A 19,338-nucleotide genomic window follows, 5' to 3' on the forward strand; every position below is an offset into this window, starting at 1 on the left:
TTTTTATTTCGCTGCACAACACAACCGAAACATGCTTGCGTGTCATACCTCAGTTATGCATAATTGTATTTAGAATAGAAGTGAAATACTTTACATTTATACCAAGTTCTACACGTGTAAATAGCCTACAACATATATACGTTATAAAGGTGTATACGGAAAATAATATCGAAATCCTTTAGTTAACACACTTAATGCACAGTCTATCACATATAAACCTGCTGTATTGATCCCAAGGAGACATGGACATCTGTGGACGTATTTTTGTCAATGTCACATTTCCATGTTGCTATCCAAATCTGACAATCTTTTTTTTGGTTTGGCAGTTGCCAGTGATATACCTCTGTAGCTAATCCAACATGTTTATGTTTTAAAAAATGTCTTTCTTAATGGAAACATGGAACTTAAAAGCAATATTTTAGGGAATTCATACTGAAATGGACTATCAGCTTTTATTCCTGCACATATGCATCTCAATCACTGATACCTCAACAGCGTGCTAATTTGTTTCATACCTGAGAGAATACTTTGACATACACTGTCCTATTCAGTGCATGGGAATTTCATTTCTAAAATGTATTCCGGTGTTTATGTCAAGTTGATAGCCAATCCTGTATGAACTGGAGCAAGAAATAGACATTACACTAATATACATTAATTGTACACGACATGCCTTATTGCCCACATGGGAATTGAACCATTACAGTGGAATACAACCCCCACTTTATTGTAATCAAAACTTGTGTTAAATCCACAGACTGAAGGGTTAAATCCCACTCTTGTCCACACACTATGTGCAAAGCCCTTAATTGGACAGAATTGAAACTTTATATCCAACTATGTCAAGCATTGCACGCACACACACACACACACACACACACACACACACACACACACACACACACACACACACACACACACACACAGCGAGCGAGCGCGAGAGCGAGAGCGAGAGAGAGAGAGAGACGTTCTCATGAAAGAGGGCCACCTGCTGGACCTGATCTTCAGGGAACAGAAACTCAAGGTACGTGTTGATATGTTAGAATACTTTACTCTAGGTTATAACATCTCGCGGGTCTCTAGAGGTTGCCAATTACACATCTTCATGATCACACATGATCACACGACTTCATTAAAATCACACACGTTATTATTATTATTATTATTATTATTATTATATTATACCTGTCAATATTTATTTATGATTTAACACATGCATCCCATGATGAGAAATAGAAACAGCACATATACAATAAACTAAGATATCATGGTGACATACATTATGCTTGTATGCTCTGGTTTCAGAAAAAAAGTATTACTTTAATGGAGTGTTAATATTAAAGTAATAGAACATTAATAAGCATTTTTTTAATTTAAATTAAATATCACAATTAATGCACATATATATTATTGCACATATATACAATACTTTACAGATCTTTATATTCATATTTTTTGTATTATTTATTATCATTTACTTTATAAATATTTTATATATATATTATATATATAAATATATTGTAAATAAAATGAAATTCAGAAAAGTACTATAGACAGACTACAAGTTCTTATAGAATTCCTAAATAAATATGATGACACTATCATGGTAATCTCGTTTAGCAAAGGGCTAAAGTGGGGCACACAAGTCAGCACGTACGGGCTGAGGAGACAAGAAAAGTCTAAAAGATAACAAAAAAGCTCGCAGAAAATGGGTGCAGCCTCCAAAAACAAAAGACCCCTCGCTGATCAACAGATCCCCATCTTCCTTTAAATGCCGCCCCCTCCCTCTCTAGCCCCCCTTTCTCTGGTCGAGGTGCATTGTGGGGAAGAAAGTCGTTGCCATTCGACCTCTGCGGGGCCTGCGCGGACGCAGCGAGAACCCTGAAATTCATTATGCGTTTAAAACCTTTATTTATTTCCGCATAACCTACATTCTCTCACCGGGAGGGCCAAAAGCGGAGAAAAGTCAACGACGACGGTCCATCTCTTCCGGAAAATACATCGTTTATAAATACATTTTGTGTCGGAGGGGGACTACTGTTGAGAAAGTGAAGATTCTAATATATATTAAAGAAAAATGTCCGGTGAGAGAAACCGCAGGTCGCTGGCTTTCCGAGGAGGTGGATTAGCTGGGTTAACGGGTTCCAGCGGTATCGGTGGGGGGAACCGTAACAGCTGGGAGGCCCCGGCCTGTCAAGACCGACATTTTAACGGGAATAGGCCGGATCAAGAGGAGGACAGCGATCTGGGGGCTAAAGGATCATCGCAGAAGAGAGTGGAGGGCGCTGGGTCTGTCAGCGATAGCACGGAACCCGAGGCGGAGGAGGAAGAAGAGGACCCGGAAGAGGGCAGCTCGGCAGCCGGGGACGGCGACGACCGTGTCGGCTCGGTGGAAGCGGAGGACGGGAACAGCTTGACGGAGAGAAACGGTCCCAACGACGCCGACGGCCAAGAGTCGGGAATCGGTGCGACAGTGGGCGAGTCGGGATCCAGGAAATCTGGGGTAGAGATGAGACCGCAGACGCTGCTTCAGAAACACTCATTATTCCACGCTAAGTGGCTGCAAGAATTTCCATGGCTCAAATTCTGCCAGGAGACGGGACTTATGTCCTGTTCGTGGTGTCACAACATTGCCACTAAAAACAGCGACGAGCTTGTCAAAGGCAGTCGCAACTACAAGCGGGCCTTGCTGCTGAGACATCACCTGTCGTCCGAGCACGGGAGGAACGACCCCACCAAACAGGTAACGATAGCCTCGTTACCTATAACATTATATACCTGTCACACATGTTTCATCATGTCGAAATATGTTTTTGTTTGTCACTAATAACGACTAGTTTCTACAACTTCTCAAACATAGCGAAGGGCGAAAATGGGCTTTTACTTAATCTTCACAATCCCTTCTCCTGGTTGATTGGCTAGCATCAGCCGGCTAACCTGAGCTAACGGCTAGTTTAGCCGCTTGTAGCTCTGCTGTAGTCGGAGGTAGGTGAGCAGAGACGGTGTTTTGAAAGCCCCTAACGAGGCTAATGTCGACTAACTAGTATTGAATGGCAAAAAGACCCACAACCACTTAGCGCGAGTGACACAAGTCTCTCTAAATCAGTTGCCGTTCACAATAAAAAGTGTCTGCCAACTTATCAGTGAAGTTACAAACCTCCTCCAGTGTGACACCTGCTTGCTACCATCACACAGGAGACTGTTTCTTCAGAATGAAGCATTCATTGCATGTCACTAATAACTTTTAATCGTTTTGAACTACCTAATGAGTTGTTAAGAATAACAGACAGTGTAAGTGTTGTAGAATATTTTTATTTTGGATGCACACAATGTAACTACAGCAAACTCTTTTGTTTAATCTGTCTTGATTGCTAGCTTGCTAGAGGTCACACAATGGCAAGGTCTCGACCCTAGCAGCCTTTGGGGAACCGCACCCCTTCCCAACCCCCCTCCCTCCTCCCTCCTCTTGGCCTCTCATCATGCCGTCCTCCTGGCTTCAGTCCCGGGTGACCTCTGGCGCATTTCTTCCTCCTCCACCGCCTCCTCCCTTTGGGGGAGCTAAATTAGAGGCATTGTGCTAGAATGACCCCCCAAAATCCATACATGGTGTCACTTGCAGGGCTGGACAAGAGGAGGAGAGTAAATCAAGTTGCCTGGAGCCTTGACAGCTCGCCTGGTCCACATGAATAGGCAGGAATTAGTGAAATAGATGTCAGTAAATGGAACGACACGGCATCACCTGACCCGGTCATCCACGTAGTCCTGATTTAATATTTGTTAGTGTTCTACCTTTTGGGGCATTTCATTATCTATCCCTTATACCAAAAATTAAATATTAGAAGATTGCCCCTCTTTATCTAATTGGCATATAAAGACTGTTTTTACCTCAAGCTTGAGGTAGGTATAACGTTATCGACAATATATTGATTGCTTATAATCCAAAACAACCATATTGGAACTGTATTGACGTGCATGAGGTCTTTTTATTGGTTCATTATTTTTATTGCAGTGTAGGCAACATTTCTACAGTACTCCTTCAGAGACCTCGTAAAAACAGGGAGTGCATATTTGCCCAAACAATCTGGTGTCAAAGGGCATTTCTCCCATCAATCCTTATTCAAAAAAAAAAAAGAAAACCTTGTTACTTCTGTTCCTTTGCTCGTTTCCACACACGACCTCCTACCCTGACAATGGTCCGGGCTGTCAGGGGAATTAAGAGCGGGGTGCTATTTGACTCTAATTTGTGAGCGAAGAGGATTGCACTACTACATTTAGTTCCTTCCTTTGCACACGCAATCACTAATCAGAATGACTTCAAGTGATCTACTAACTTGTGCACATCTCTAATTGGTAAGGAGGGCTGTAAGGGTGGATTAGGGGCTTGGTGTGGCTTTTCCTTAGCAACAAGGACCCCAGACACTGAGAGGTTATCCAATCCATTCACTTGTATAGAATAGAGCTGGGACAATAAAGGCCCAGTGCTGCGTTATTGGAATTTGACATACTTTTTGGCAGTTTTGATTTCCTCAGATTAGATTTTTCCTCTTGTGCCTGGCTTTTGAATAAAACTATAATCCTCCTCATATATATACAGTACTGTTGAAATGTTAAGCGAGGTAGTATTGTGAAGCAGTACAGGGGAATTATGGTGTTATGAGTCAATGTCTTGTTCTATTCACCCATTCCTGGCGTTAGTCAGGCCTCTGCTGCATTCGTTAAAGCTAACTTGATTAGCTCGAGCATACCAGGGCAGCTGTGGTAAATGTGGGTCTCCTCGGAGAAGGGGGCCTTAATTCTCTAGATGCTGTCTTGTGCTCAGTGTTCCCTCTGCCCGATGGTAAAAGGTTAAGTTGAGGCAAAAGTAGACCATTGTTTGCCTTAGATCAAATTTAAGATCACATATCTGAGATCTATAGAAGTCAATTTAATTCTCTCATACCTGTTTTTTCCTTTGTTCACAAATTGATAAACGTTTATGTGACAAACCCACACCGGTTATAACAGAGTAATCCTCAGTATGTCAACACCACACACGGGGGAGAACTCTTATCTAAATTTGTTTCATATACGTCTACAGGTACATTGCATAATTACCACATAAAATGTATTTCATTTTCAGTTGTCTCCTTATCCAGCCTCTCCATAAACTATTTCTCTCTCATCCACTGAAGTGCTTTCTTGTCTCTACCTTTTAAAAATAAATACATCCGTTATACAGACACCTGTTCACCAAACTCCTGCAATATTCAAGTATTCAACCCAGTCCATTCAGTTTGACGGCCAAACAAATGTTTTTTCCGATATACTGGACCGTTACACGTTATTTCACAACCTCATTTTCGTTAAGACAATCGTACTTATTGTTTAGAGCGAGTCTCCCCGAATGGGGAAATGGGACCCACCCATGACGTTCTGGTGTCTGCCAGATAGATGGGATGTTTATTGGGGGCCACAGGTCAGGGGAATGGGGTGGGGTGGAGCCAGAGGGAGAATTCTTCTTGTTGAATTCGTCAGTGACTCTACCCCCCCCCCCCCTCCTATCTCTGCCTTTTCTGTCAGAGCATTGTTAGGAGGCCGGGAGACACTCAGTGCAGCCCTCCCACACCTTGGGCCGAACACACACTGCAGTATTGTTCTGGCATCTGGGTACAGACGATTGGGTAAGGGGGGGGGGGCACAGTAGATGTAGGGAGTTAGCGAAGGACCGGTGGATATGGCCTTAGGGCTGGGCTGGTCATGGGACTGGATTGATAGAGGGTGGGGGTAGAAAAGTCAGGGGTTGGAGGCAAATGTGTGTGTAAAAGAGTAAACAAAAACTGTCTCCAGTGGGTCATTATGTTTCATGGGGACAGTGTTGTATCACACGATCCGTCAGAGGTGTGTCTGACTGACGCCAGCGCTTCAATAAGCTTGACTTTATGGCAATCTTTAGTTTGTTTAATCCACCTGTAAATCAGTTCTTATTGGCCGTTCACCGTAGATTTTAAAGCATCCATGTCATACCTAGATGAAAGGATTTTTGTGTTTCCCAGCTCTTGCACTCTCATTCTTCCACCCCTACCATCTCTGGCTCAAATATAAAAACCTAGCCACGTCACAACTGGGGGAGGTTGATATTGTCCCCACATTCTCTCATGGCTCAGGCTGGTTTTGCCTCCAGCATCTGCTGTGCAGGGTTGGTCTGCTGGTTCTCTAAGCTCCCAGCTCACACGTGGCACATCTGGAGAAAGGATGATGATGCTGATGAGGCCAGTATGGTGCAACTTATCCAGTACCAGGCTGTCCTAACCTGACTCCAATAAGTACACACTCACACACAGTTCGTATCAGAACTGCCAGGCAGAGTCTTGCCTCTTTGGCCCATTGCCTTGCTATGTGTAATGGATAAAAGCTGTGGGGAGTCGGGAGGTTTGGGGGTGGGATGGGCAGATCGAAATTATAAAATGAGACTACAAATACCAAGTAACTAGGAGTCTGAGAGCACTTGTTTTTTTGCTAAATTTCTAACATATTTGCTCTTTTTTTCACCGTCTACTGACTGTAAGTGTTTGAAGTTGTTTTCATCTCTCGATTCGCCCAGCGAGTAAAAGCTTGTTTGCTCTAAAGACGAGAGCGATGGACAAAAGCAAAACAGCAAAATCTGCATGTAATCTCACGTGGTAGCATATCCAGCACCTATTGTTGTGATTGCACTCCTGCCCTTCACCCCGCTAATATATTCCACCACAGCACTCGACATGATGACCATGCCCCTCCAGAGGCTTTGATGTGTATATCATGGAATCATTTTTCTTCTCCCTCCCCATCCCTTTCGCCTCACCCACACACGCACTCGGGCTCCTTTTCTATGCTTGCGAGTGGGAGCTGCTGTGTAATAAGAGAGTGAGTGCTGAAACCCTTTCACAAAGGCCTACAGTGAGTGGACAATGAGCCTCGGGGAGAACACGGGCTATTGTGAAGGCTAAAATGGGGTGACCCAACTCCTCTCTATCGCGCCGGCTTTCCGTCCCCCTCTGCTCCACATTTTTCCCTCCGCCCTTCTTCTTGAGGCTCAAGGTCTCTCTCTCAATCTCTGCCTCATGCTCTCACTCTTTTATTTGTGCATGACTTATCACTCTTTTCTCTTTTATTCTCCAACCATTTCTCATCTTGTTTTCACACGTATTTCTATCAACTCTGATTCTGAACTCTACAATTCTGCTCTTGTCTTCTATTATTTTCTGTCCTCCATGTTTATTTTGTCCAGCCTGTAAAGTACGTCCACTTTGCCCGCTCTCTATTTCTCATACATTCTGCCCCTGATTTCATCCCATCCCATCTCTCCTCATCTCTTCCCTCCAGCTGTGGCAGAGGACGATAAGCCCCCCTATACTATCCTGTGTGCCCAGGCCGCCCTGGACAAGCGCTGCAGTGTGGAGGGAGTAGGGGTGGGGGCTGGGTGGGGACCTCCCAGAGAAATGGATTTAATCTGAATTACTCGAGCTGAAACCCCAGCTGTGTGTACGTGTAGGCAGCTTGGTTTCTGTGTGTGTGTGTGTGTGTGTGTGTGTGTGTGTGTGTGTGTGTGTGTGTGTGTGTGTGTGTGTGTGTGTGTGTGTGTGTGTGTGTGTGTGTGTGTGTGTGTGTGTGTGTTTTTTGTGTGTGTGTGTGTGTGTGTGTGTGTGTGTGTTTTTTGTGTGTGTGTGTGTGTGTGTTTTTTGTGTGTGTGTGTGTGTGTGTGTGTGTGTGTGTGTGTGTGTGTGTGTGTGTGTGTGTGTGTGTGTGTGTGTGTGTGTGTGTGTGTGTGTGTGTGTGTGTGCGCGCGCGCAGCAGAAATGGTGGTGGGCGGGGGCAAAAATGCAGGGCTCGAGCAATGTGAATTATTCTGGATTAGGACATCTGCTGTGCAATTCTAAAAATGAGCCATAGATGTAGGATGCCACACATGTGTTTGTGTTTTTAAATGTAGAAATAAAACATGGAGTTCTACAAATGCAATTTTAGTTTTTTACTGGGCTGTGTATTTTGTCAATGCTTATGTAAGCGTATGCATATTACACATATAAATACTCTTCTCTGCTCCGTACCAGGCTGGCCCATTGCCCCGTTAAGGGGGAGCAGGGGAGGGGGAGTATTCTGTGCTTCTGCCAGTTCCCCTCCCATCCTGCTTCGGACATTAGTCAGCCTTCCTCAAGGTCTAATTATTATTACATATAGCTTCTAAATTAAAGAAAGGGAGAATTTTATTGTACAGAAGCTGAATGTATATTAAAATCTTGAATCTTGCAAAAAATATCTACTAATCTAGTTTTGGGGGTGATAACCTAAGCCAAATTGGATAGTGAATTTATTAATCATTGTCTAGAGTCTTAAGATTATGCTCCTGGGAAATTAAATAAATTCCTTGCTGTCGCTTTAAAGGAAATAGAATCCTCAAAAGATTTTTCATGGTGGATAATGGTCATAGAAATCTATGAATATAGCCAGAGATGATGTCCCTTGCATTCTGTGTATCTTTATTTTTTGCCTTGGATACCTGAACAAATGCCGTTGCAAAGTGGCATCATGTTGAGATTTTGGTAGGACAGCATGACTGGAATTTAATAGGATAAAATATTGATTCTACCTAAAACTTAAACAGCTGTTTTGAACATTTGATTAACTGAAAAGGTTGCCCGTTTTTAAACATTCTATGGGGTTGTTAAATTGCACTCTGGAAAAGGAGGAAATCATTAATTACAAATCTACAGCAAATTAATTAATTACAATGGCTTGTACTAAAACATATTTCCTTTCTGTATGTTGATTTTGTGTTAGGACTTGCAGTTTAAATTGAATGGAGAGAAGGATTTGATTAGGGGGTTAGGTAATACTACCCGGCCTAAAAGTAAAGTGTAACACGCCTTTCATTGCCTCATTCCCACCTCCTCCGAAACAGAAGCCTGTCGAACCTGTTCCATCTTTAGGGCAGTGCATGCCCGATGCCCCGAGGGTGTTGTGCATATTTATTGACAGAGTTACAGGGAGGGAACATATATTTTTGTGTGCAAGTACGTTTTTGCATACTTTTGCAACACACATCTTCAATATTATTTGTCATTCTTCTTCTCTTTCATGTAAAAGGAGACGATGAGGCCCTCGGACAACGGCAGCCCCTCCACTAACTGCTCAGAGGACGACTACCGCCACAAGACCAATGAGAACTCCTACTGTTACCAGCTTCTCCAGGAGCTGGACAAGCAACGCAAAAGTGGCATCCTCTGCGACGTCAACATAGTCGTCTCGGGCCAGGTGTTCCGCGCACACAAGAACATCCTGGTGGCGGGCAGCCGCTACTTCAAAACCCTCTACTGTCTGACCAAGGGCGAGGCCCAGGACCAGGCCACGGTCACACACCTGGATGTCGCTGCTGTGCAGGGCTTCTCCGTTATCCTCGACTTTCTCTACTCTGGGAATCTGCTGCTCACAAGTCAAAATGCCATAGAGGTGATGTCTGTCGCTAGTTACCTCCAGATGTCGGAGGTTGTACATTCATGTAGGGCTTTTATAAAGGACGCCCTGAACATCAGCATCAAGCAGGAGGCCCCCGATTCAGTGGTGGTGGACTACAACAAGAGGCAGACGGTGTCCAAAGAGGGCCACAGAGGGCTGGACCGGAAGCCAAGCAACTTCTGGGCCACAAGCATCCTGTCGAAGCTGTCGATCAAGGCCAGCAACAATCAAGGAAAGGAAGCAATGGACGAAGAAGACGAAGGTGGCAGGGTGAAGGATGAGAGCAGCGATATAGAGGTGACAATGGGTAGGGGCGAGGGCTGTGCCCTGGTTACCCCCGGAGCCTCTGGTAACTGGACCCACCACAACGACAACTCGTCTGATTCAGCAGAGACCAATGAAACGCGGTCGGCGAGTGGCCAGGTGTTCGTCTGGAACGAGCCAGCCACGGGCGGCGCCGCAGCAGCACCCGCAGCAATAAAGCGAGAAGCACCGGACGCCGCGGCAGGAAGCGGACGGAGGAAAAAACAGACCACCACGCGGCGTTTTGTGTACAACTTTCCACCAGAGCCTGAGGAGGGATTTGACGAGGGAATGTTCATCCAGCCCTCTGCCTCCTACCCCAGAGAGGACTTCTCCTCCCTCTCCGAAAATGCTGGTACGACACACATTTGAACGTCTGAACACGCTTCACACTCTCGCATCCCCCAAGTCCTTTCCCTTTATAACATATGAATGTCTTTTAACTCGTGAAATTCTTATTCCTATTAGTCACACATATGAAGAGGCTCCCTTTTTAAGGAAGAGAGGTGCATGCAGACTTCTAATCACTTGAATGTGAATCACTGTGTGTGATATGGAAATATTGTACATATTTTCCTACATACGGTACGGAAAGCTCTGTTCAAACACAATAATCGCGGCCTCTGTATTGCATGTTGTGCCCCAGCGTAGAGCATTCAGCAGTGGCGTAGGGTAGTTATGAACCATAATATTACTGCTGCGTTTGTGTTTGAAAGGCGTGACTGCTTGCTTGGCTGCTCAGCTTTCACCTCAAGAAACTACTGTATATTGCATCGTCTTGTCACAGGAGCAAATAGAGACTTGACAAAATATAAAAGAAATTGTTAATTTAATTGAATAGTTTTGATGTTTATTTGTAGTGTTGTTTTTTGTTTTTTTTTATGGCTGCACCATTGCATCAGTATTTGATATATTAACAAAACTGTATTTCTATTTATTTAAGATTACATTTTATAGATTTGAACAATGCCTGTCCCCACATCATGCATTTGTAATGATCTACCCACCAGGGGGTCAGTGGGGCTGAAGAGGATCACCCTGATGGGTCACGTGGCTTCAGTATTTGATCCTCTTTTTGTGGTCTTCTTGCCTGTAAAGAGCACTGGAAGATCACACCTTTTGATACATGGTGGCAGCATTGCCTCATTTATCTGTCACCATATAGTGACGTATCTAATCACGTCACACACACACACCTTCAGAGACTTGATGCTAATACAAGCTAAGCTGTGGGAATCACTGGCACAATCACTTGGATTCATGATCAGATTATTGATCACGCTGCAAAAAGTATGGATTTTCAGGTCTCGATCAGTGCCAAGCTTTTCCACTTAATAGGATATGTGCGTATGACTAGCTTTTAACCTGCTGTGCACAGCCAAGAAGTGAGTAACTCCTCCATGATCTCCACTAATCACTCCAGAGCGGGGGGCTAACAAAAATCACACCCACCTGGAGTGCTTTGTGTGTTCACAGCGCTGCTGAGACTTGTTCTGAGGAAAAGATGACACATTTTAAATGGTTAAGCCCAAGTCAATGGTCCTGAAGCTATTTAATGGTTCATATCGGTATCCTACAAATACACGCAGTATGCTGTGGTTGGCAAACACTTCAATCAATTAATGTTTAAATCTTGATAAAACGTTCATCTTCTCCCTTTCCCTTCACTTGTTCGATACCTTGCACTTCCTGCCCTGTAATCTAGCCATCGCTCCATCCATCCCATCCACATACAGTGAGGCGCTCTTAGTAATCTCTACTTTCAGCTTCAGCTATCTCCTTCTGTTGGCCCCATTAAGCGGGGCACTCCATGTAACTGTAATGATATCACATATTAAGTGGAGTGGTATGGACGGGGGAGGGTTTTGAGGCACAAAGAAAGAGAGAGAGAGAGAGAGAGAGAGAGACATTTTTTGTGTGTGCAAGAGGGAGAGAAGCCGTCTCTAATAAGGAAAATGAAGAAAGCAGGGGAAACATTTCTTCCCCACAGGCCTCCCTAAATGCACTTGAATGCTCTTAGTGCCTCCAGCTCCTCCTATGGCTCTTATTAATGTGTGCACAAAGTGATCCAGGGTGTTGTAATAGCCTGGAGAGGCGCTCGGTTAGTTTGTCTGCATGGTGTGCTAACTCTCCAACCTTCCCCTTGTCAAGTATCTGCGTTGTTTAGCTCCGTGTCTCTACTTAATGTACACCAAGTTTCCCAAATGAAGATACGGTTCAGACTTCAAGTAGGCCGTTAGTCACAGTAAAAGGTTTCAAGGAAACTGTTTACCCTGAAATGATAGTCCTGTGTTCAACAATCCATTCATTCACTCTTACAGTATAGTGTCAACAGTTTAAATATAGATCTGTGAATACTTAGTCTCTGTAAGGGCATCCAATTGTACAAAAAAGTGTCTATCTCTACTGTTTAAAATGTGTGAGAGGTGATATCCAGAGAATTTGAGGCAGGAATAGGCAACACATTATCCTTTTTTTATCCACGAATAATGAATAATTGGCAAAGCAGAAATATTTCAAAATGGTGAAGTTGCGTTAATTTCTGTGGGTTGTTTATCACTGACCTCATACTGCGTATATGGATTTGTTTAATACGTTTCACTCTGTCCTTCTGTTAAGACAAAGTGAGACAGACAGAGACCAAACAAAATGTCAGCACTCTGCCTCAATCTGCATTGAGTCATCACAGTAATATTCTGCATTTTTTCTACTGTACATATAGCATCAGAGCACACAACCATTAATGCCCATTTTTTAGTCGACATCTTCTGGTACGTACATGAAAAGATGGTCAAGTACCATTTATGGGCCGAAAGTCATTTGCCAAAAAGCTTTCAGTTTGTTCCCACAGCCTCTCGTCTCATGCTGCTCATTTTTTGCGACTCTCTTTGGATGTGTGTGTCACATGACATCTAAAATGTTAGTTACGCCTTCCCAAAGTATTGCTTCACAAAGCAAAAAAATTAGAATGTGTGCGATTTATTAGCCATGTCTGCTGAGGGTTATTAGATTATTCTATAACACACGGTCATGCAGGAGACATTAAAAAGGGTTTATCAGGACGAGGCACCAAAACCTCCTCCTCTAGACGGCCCTCTTGCACGATTAGTCGTAGTCGGCTTGCATATTTCTGTCCGAGCCTATGAGCGGTCTTCCACCAGCACCAGTATGAGCTGTCCCAGTTTCCCACAGTGATGTCACTCGTTTGGGTTTCATTTTGCTTCAGTTTGATTGGTGCTGTCATGCTCCGAAGATGGAAACATAGTACCCCAAATGGTGGTATTCTAAGACAGAGAATAGCAAAAAATGTTTTTATCCATCAACTATATATTTAGCCTTTTGCTGGAAAAACTATCTGAAACAATTGAAGGTAGTTTACAGAGACAGGAATGCTCCTCTGTGTCGTGTGGAAAATAACAGTTGAAAGTGAAGGCTGGTTTCCATGATGTATCAGAACCATTTATTGCCAAGTCAGTTTGCACCTACAAGGAATTTGTCATGGCGTACTTTGCCATCGCTGTCTGCTCTAACCACGCTGAGCCCACAGTCAACACTCGTGGCCAATAAATTCTTGGGTCTTCTCCAAACTACACTCGGATTGTTTCAAAGGGTGCGTGCTGCACACCGACACAGAGCAGGTGAACTGCATTTGCATACAAACTAGTCTCTGTCGAAGTGTGCACACCCACGCACAATAACCTCCCCAATCCCTGCGAGGTGCAAAGCCGCCATGGGCAGTCTCTTCACTCCCTAATCCACTCTAATGCACTGGGGCTGTCCTCACTATTCCAAATATTGACCCAGGGAGAATGGACACGCACACACTCACTCACAGGGGCGTGTCTTTAATGGGCTCTAAGCGCTAATGCTGGAGGAACCGGACACACACACACACACACACACACACACACACACACACACACACACACACACACACACACACACACACACACACAGGTGCTCTCACACAAGTGCTTACAAAAGCTGAGTGTAAGCTGAGCCGGAGTGAGGGCTCTACTCTAATTAACCCCTCCCTGCTGGAGCCCTGGTTACACTATAGTTTGTTGCCCCGGCCTGGGGAACACAGCGCTTTACATATAGTAGGGACCCCTGCGTGTGTGTGTTTGCTTATGTTGTTAACTGAAACTTCCATTGTTCCATGTGGGGGGTGGTTAGTTGTGTACACAGGGCGTTGTGAGGTGTGCACGCCCCCCCCCCCCCCCCCCCCCCCCCAAGCCCAGGCTCTCAACCACCTCTCATCTCTCTTTCTCCCTCTCGCTTCTCTCCTCCCTCTTTCCCAGAGCTGGCCAATCAGATCCAGTATAGCATCATCCAGCAAGGGGAGTCCTGGGAGAATGGTAAGAAGCCGCACTCTCTAGACTAATGCAAAAAATCAGGCTGCTTCAATGAAACTTGAAATCTTTTAAGTAAAATGCATCTTTTTCAAATGAGTGTGGGCAGTCCAGTCAGTAGTTCTCCTTGAATACGACAGCAGACAAAGGGTTGTGGTTATAAATGCATAATGGACCTGCATGACCCTGCTGCACTAAATGATCGTGTTATCCTCATGTCAGTCTATTTACAAATTATAGAAAATGAGCGGTTGAAGCCGATTGTATTCATATATATATATAGGCCAAAAATCATAACTTTGATTAATTTGGGTGGCGGGAAAGCCAGTGTGTCTCAGAAGTAGACGGTCATTGTCTACAGTACACAAGGCCTTGTGTCCTAATTCACTACTACACACTAATTCTAAGTATGTATGTTAGTATGCAAGTGGCAAAATGAATAATACTCAAATGACAGCGTGCATACAGAAAAAACACCTTATTTTTAAGTGTGCTGTTGATGGACACTACTTTCCCACAATTCATTGCACAAAGGCAACATAGTAGCTTCTCTTACCTGGAAAACTGATCGTGGTTAAACCGCTTTGGGGCTCAGAATGGTCCTCAAGGTTGCATCTAAAACCATATCATTATAGTATATTAAAAAAATACCTTTTTTGTTTTTTAAAATAAATATTTAGTTCATATTCAGACCCACTCAAGAATATGTGTCTGCTTTGTATTTGTAAAGCCAGATAGTGAAAATAAGATTTTCATCCTAAAGCCCAACATCCATAAGGTGTACCACACACACACACACACACACACACACACACACACACACACACACACACACACACACACACACACACACACACACACACACAGGATATACACAGGTGACCTGCTTCTCATCAACCCTTCCTCCTCACTACTCCCCTTAGCAACCTGCCGTAACAACTCCTCTGTTGTGTGCACCCTGGCTCAAACAAAAGGCTCGGCCTTGTTCACACACACACACACACACACACACACACACACACACACACACACACACACACACACACACACACACACACACACTGACTCACTCGACACTGAAGACCATCCACTCGTTTGGAGTCTTTTCAAAATCAATACATTGCTTATTTATTTGGAAGCCCAGCTGTCCTCAGTAGCTTCTTGGCACAAACATCTCGAGAGGGTTAATGAAGAGCGTGCTGGTGTGACGACATCTTGATTTATTTCTTTGAGACTCTGAAATAAAGAAACATGATGATCTACTCGTTAAGTCGTGTAGTGGTCAGTATTGATGGATGATGCAGGAAGGTGTTGTTTTATTGTCTTTGATGTTAGGAGTTGATAATCATATAATGGATCATATCCAGAATCGTGAGCACTTTAACAGTTTTGCAGAACATTGCTGTCGACTGACTTGCATTGTGGTTCATGTTAAGTTTAATTTAATGAGGTTGAGTCATCACATTATTAGTTTTACCTCTTTTTATAAAAAGCATTCTAGCTGCAGTCACAACCGTTACATTGACGATGCTGAATTCTCAAGTATCTTCCACCAAACTGCTTTATTATGTCGATGTAGTACGACGGCAGATCCATGTTTTCTTCACACTCACACACTAGTATAAACCATGAGTAGACCAGTAGACCCCTTTGGAAACAGATACAGAGCTGGATTGGGAAGTTGATGTAGCTGCCACAGTAATCAGTTTAACAAACTCTGACAGAAGGGTTTTTCATGATGCATCCGCTTATGGTGTGTTATTCTCTCTAATGGCTACTGCAATTTAACTCTGTGATTTGATAAACAGGATATTGGTTCCCGATGCACCCCTCTCTCATTAGAGGATCTATAGATGCAAATGCAGCTTTGAATGATCAATGTCTTCTCCAATTTCCAGTTTGGTCTTCCAGTCCAGTCAAATTGAAACTCAAAGAACAAACCATGGTTGTGTTTTTTTAAGCTGTAATTCTACGATAAACTAAAACATGTTACTAAATCATTGCATCTGCATGTTTTTTCTCTCTACCTCTAACCAGGTGAGTCCTCACACCTAGCCCTCAATAAGCTCAAGTGCCCGCACTGTAACTACATCGCCAAGCACCGGCGCACGCTCAAGAGGCACCTGATCATCCACTCGGGCGTGCGCTCCTTCAGCTGCGACATCTGTGGCAAGCTGTTCACCCGCCGCGAGCACGTAAAGAGACATTCCCTGGTGAGTCCTCTCGCCTCTCTTTTTATACCAACCATGTGATGTGCATCCACCATCTTGTGCCCGCCTCACCCCAGGAAGAGTAGCTCCTGTTGCAGTACAGAAGCTAATGGAGATCTAAATAAATAAACTAACTCCCGCCTTTGCACTCCACCTCATGGTTTGTGTCTGGGAGCTTTTTGCTCGAGAGAGGGAGTGAATGCAACAAGGTAGTTTTAAAAGCAGAAATGTATGGCTATGATATCTAATTTTTTAATGTGTGTAGTATCTCAGGCTACATCCACACTACTAGGTTTCCATTTTAAGACTGTCAATAGTCATGTGATATTGGTTTTCAGGCGTGCTAGTATGGACGGAAATCACTTCTAAAACGATGCTGAAACGCTGTGTGGACGGAGATCGGTTTTCGTTTCAAAAGGAAACATAGTAGTGTGGATGTAGCCTCAGAGTCTTTCACAAAGTGGTACAAAACAAATGGATTAGAAATCAAGAGGTGTCAGCAAAGTGTCTTCTCCTTCCACTCTATGCTAAGCTAACTCTCTGCTAATGGTAGCTTCACATTTTGTGTACCATAGTATCAATTTTCTCATCCAACTGAGCAAGACAGCATTTAAGCGTATTTCCCAAAAAACGTCTTTCAATGTGACTTCAACTTGTGATTTAAAGGGAATAGTGAATCCAAACTTCAAAAGGCAACCCACCTGACTCACCTTCTCTTACAGGTGCACAAGAAGGACAAGAAGTACAAGTGCATGGTGTGCAAGAAGATCTTCATGCTTGCAGCCAGCGTCGGTATCCGTCACGGCTCGCGGCGCTACGGTGTGTGTGCGGACTGCGCTGACTCGCACCAGGCCACTCAGGAGGGCCTGGAGGGCATGGAGTTCCCTCGCGACGAAGACTTCGAGGGCGAGGAAGGGGAGGACCTGGATGGGGAGGAGCCTACCGACAACGACCAATCAAATTGGGGCGAGGGCAACGCTGGTGCTGCCCCGGACGAGGACTAAGAATTTTAACAAGCTTGAGAAATGAAACAAAAAAAAAGTTGATGTTTAATATATATGTATACAAAAACTAGCTGGTAAACAATCAACTCCAAAGTGCTATCAAACCTTGAGGTTACTTAATTGTGCAAGTATATGACAAAGAGATGGATTTAAAAAAACAAAAAAAGCTTTCGCAGTGGGAACTCCAAGATGTACAGATTTTATTATTGTTAAATGTGTCCAACTCTGGGCCCAGAGCCCACGACAGAACGATTCTATCGACGAATAATATGATAAATCAGGTTTTTGGTGATGTATTTTTATTTCCTGTTTTTCGGGGGGGGGGGGGGGGGGAGTTGGGCAGGGTGATGATGTAGTTTATGAGTTGGGGTAGGCCAATCAATCTAAAAAAAAAAAAGCAAAATGTTAATTATTTAATTTATGAAGAGAGGTTATTATGGTCTTATTGATAATTTTTTATTTTTTGTTGTTTTTGTCTGCAAGCAGAGGCACAGGAATGGCTGTTGCTTTCTGCACAATCTGAAAGTATATTGCTTTGTGCTTGTAGAAGTACACAGAAGAAGAGCATTATTGTCCACAGGAAGATTTTTAACTTGCTCTGTAGATCTTGTTTAGATGCGCTAATTATTATTATATTATTCTTTTCAAATTTTTTTTCTTTCTTTCCCTGTACAAATCTTGGAACCAAAAAAATCTGTTTTGCGACTCTAATGTATCACAGCCATATTTATGATTAATTTAAGAGGGCTGTGATATTGTGCCAAACAGACCGCACACCAAGATTTAGCAGGAAGCAAAAACTACTGAATACGCTTAGAAAAAATAAAAGAGACAACGTGAGGTTTTTTTGTTAAGCGGGAAAAAAGATGAATTAAAAAAAAAAAAAAAAAAGCGAAAGTACAAGGGGAAATGTTATTGCTAGCTTTATACAAATCACAGCGTCACAGTAACACTTTATTATTGTTATTAAACAAAAGCATTTGACTTTCACTTAAAGCTTGAATTTTGCCAAATGACGAAACGTTTGGTGCTGTAATGCTTGTCGCAGAATACTGGACCTATAGGCTATATATGATGTTTATAATCATAAAGCTTAAACTGACTCAGTTATACATATGTAATCAGCTTAAACTATAGAACACTGTTGTGCTACGGCGACTATCAGGTATGCTTTGCCATTGTTTTGAAGCTTTTATTTTATTGATGCACACACACACATACCATTTTTTTTTATTTTTTTTTTTTAGAACTACCGGCAGTACTTGTAATTGACATTTTGAGGACCTAAGTGGACATCAATACCTGTATACGTTTGTTTATATTTGGTACTGAGTTATAAAGTAAATACATTATATATATATATATATATATATATAGAATCACTTCAACGTTGAGAAGTCATGATGTGTGATTTTAAAGTCTGACAGAACTCCATTTTCCATGTGTAAAAGTTAAAAACGATGTCACCGGTTTAATTTGATGTAGGTTTGTTTTTATTTCTTTAGGTCTGCCAGGTAGAAAAACTCTTTGTTCCATAAAAAGTGAAGCTCTATGGCGCCTCATAGACATGCACTTACTTTTGTGTTCATGAAAATAATTTTTTTTGTGTTTCTTCGCTTCCCCAAAAGCGGGTCTGAATGGAACTATATAAACTGTTGTGTCTTTCTTCCAATGCGCAACTTTTTTTTATTAGACATTTCTGTTATTTAATATTATATATTGACTCCAAAATGCAATCAAGACTGTTAATTTCTATTTGTCCAACCAAAATTGTTGTTTTTAATTATTGTTGAATAATGTATGAGAAAAGCCAGGTGAAAACTTGCTTAGTGTAGAAAATCCTTGCTCGTGTCTGTAATTGTTGAGATTTTTTAAATGTTTTTATGCTACAGAATCATTCACTTTACCCTGGATACATATTTTTGTTTAATTTTGTCCTTTTTCCACAGATGTTTCCTTTTCTCCTTTGTTATTTCATTAAGCACATATTTTCTAAAG

At 42.8% G+C, this 19,338-nt stretch overlaps 1 protein-coding gene across 2 annotated transcripts; it reads left to right on the forward strand.

Moving 5' to 3' along the window:
• The first annotated feature begins 1,838 nt into the window (after window positions 1–1,838).
• Window positions 1,839–17,674, forward strand: zbtb10 (zinc finger and BTB domain containing 10). 2 transcript variants are annotated; one of them, XM_068728508.1, is made up of 5 exons: window positions 1,839–2,743; window positions 9,103–10,129; window positions 14,076–14,132; window positions 16,164–16,339; window positions 17,059–17,674. In XM_068728508.1, exons 1-5 carry the CDS (start codon window positions 2,078–2,080, stop codon window positions 17,338–17,340), a joined length of 2,208 nt encoding a protein of 735 aa, XP_068584609.1. In that variant the 5' UTR covers window positions 1,839–2,077; the 3' UTR covers window positions 17,341–17,674. The 2 variants fall into 2 exon arrangements, with proteins under 2 accessions (XP_068584609.1, XP_068584610.1); XM_068728509.1 differs by lacking the exon at window positions 14,076–14,132.
• Window positions 17,675–19,338: the final 1,664 nt, after the last annotated feature.

This window comes from Cebidichthys violaceus, unplaced genomic scaffold (assembly GCF_023349555.1).
Source record: "Cebidichthys violaceus isolate CVI_PGR_0920_01 unplaced genomic scaffold, fCebVio1.0.p SCAF_42, whole genome shotgun sequence".
In the NCBI taxonomy this organism is placed as follows: Eukaryota; Metazoa; Chordata; class Actinopteri; order Perciformes; family Stichaeidae; genus Cebidichthys; species Cebidichthys violaceus.

What these genes read in the sequence shown, in the direction of transcription:
- zbtb10 (XM_068728508.1), top strand. Translation starts at nt 2,078, where the DNA reads ATGTCCGGTGAGAGAAACCGCAGGTCGCTGGCTTTCCGAGGAGGTGGA. An exon ending in GGAACGACCCCACCAAACAG is followed by an intron (nt 2,744 to 9,102) that starts GTAACGATAGCC and finishes TTCATGTAAAAG; the next exon opens with GAGACGATGAGGCCCTCGGA. An exon ending in ACGTAAAGAGACATTCCCTG is followed by an intron (nt 16,340 to 17,058) that starts GTGAGTCCTCTC and finishes CTTCTCTTACAG; the next exon opens with GTGCACAAGAAGGACAAGAA.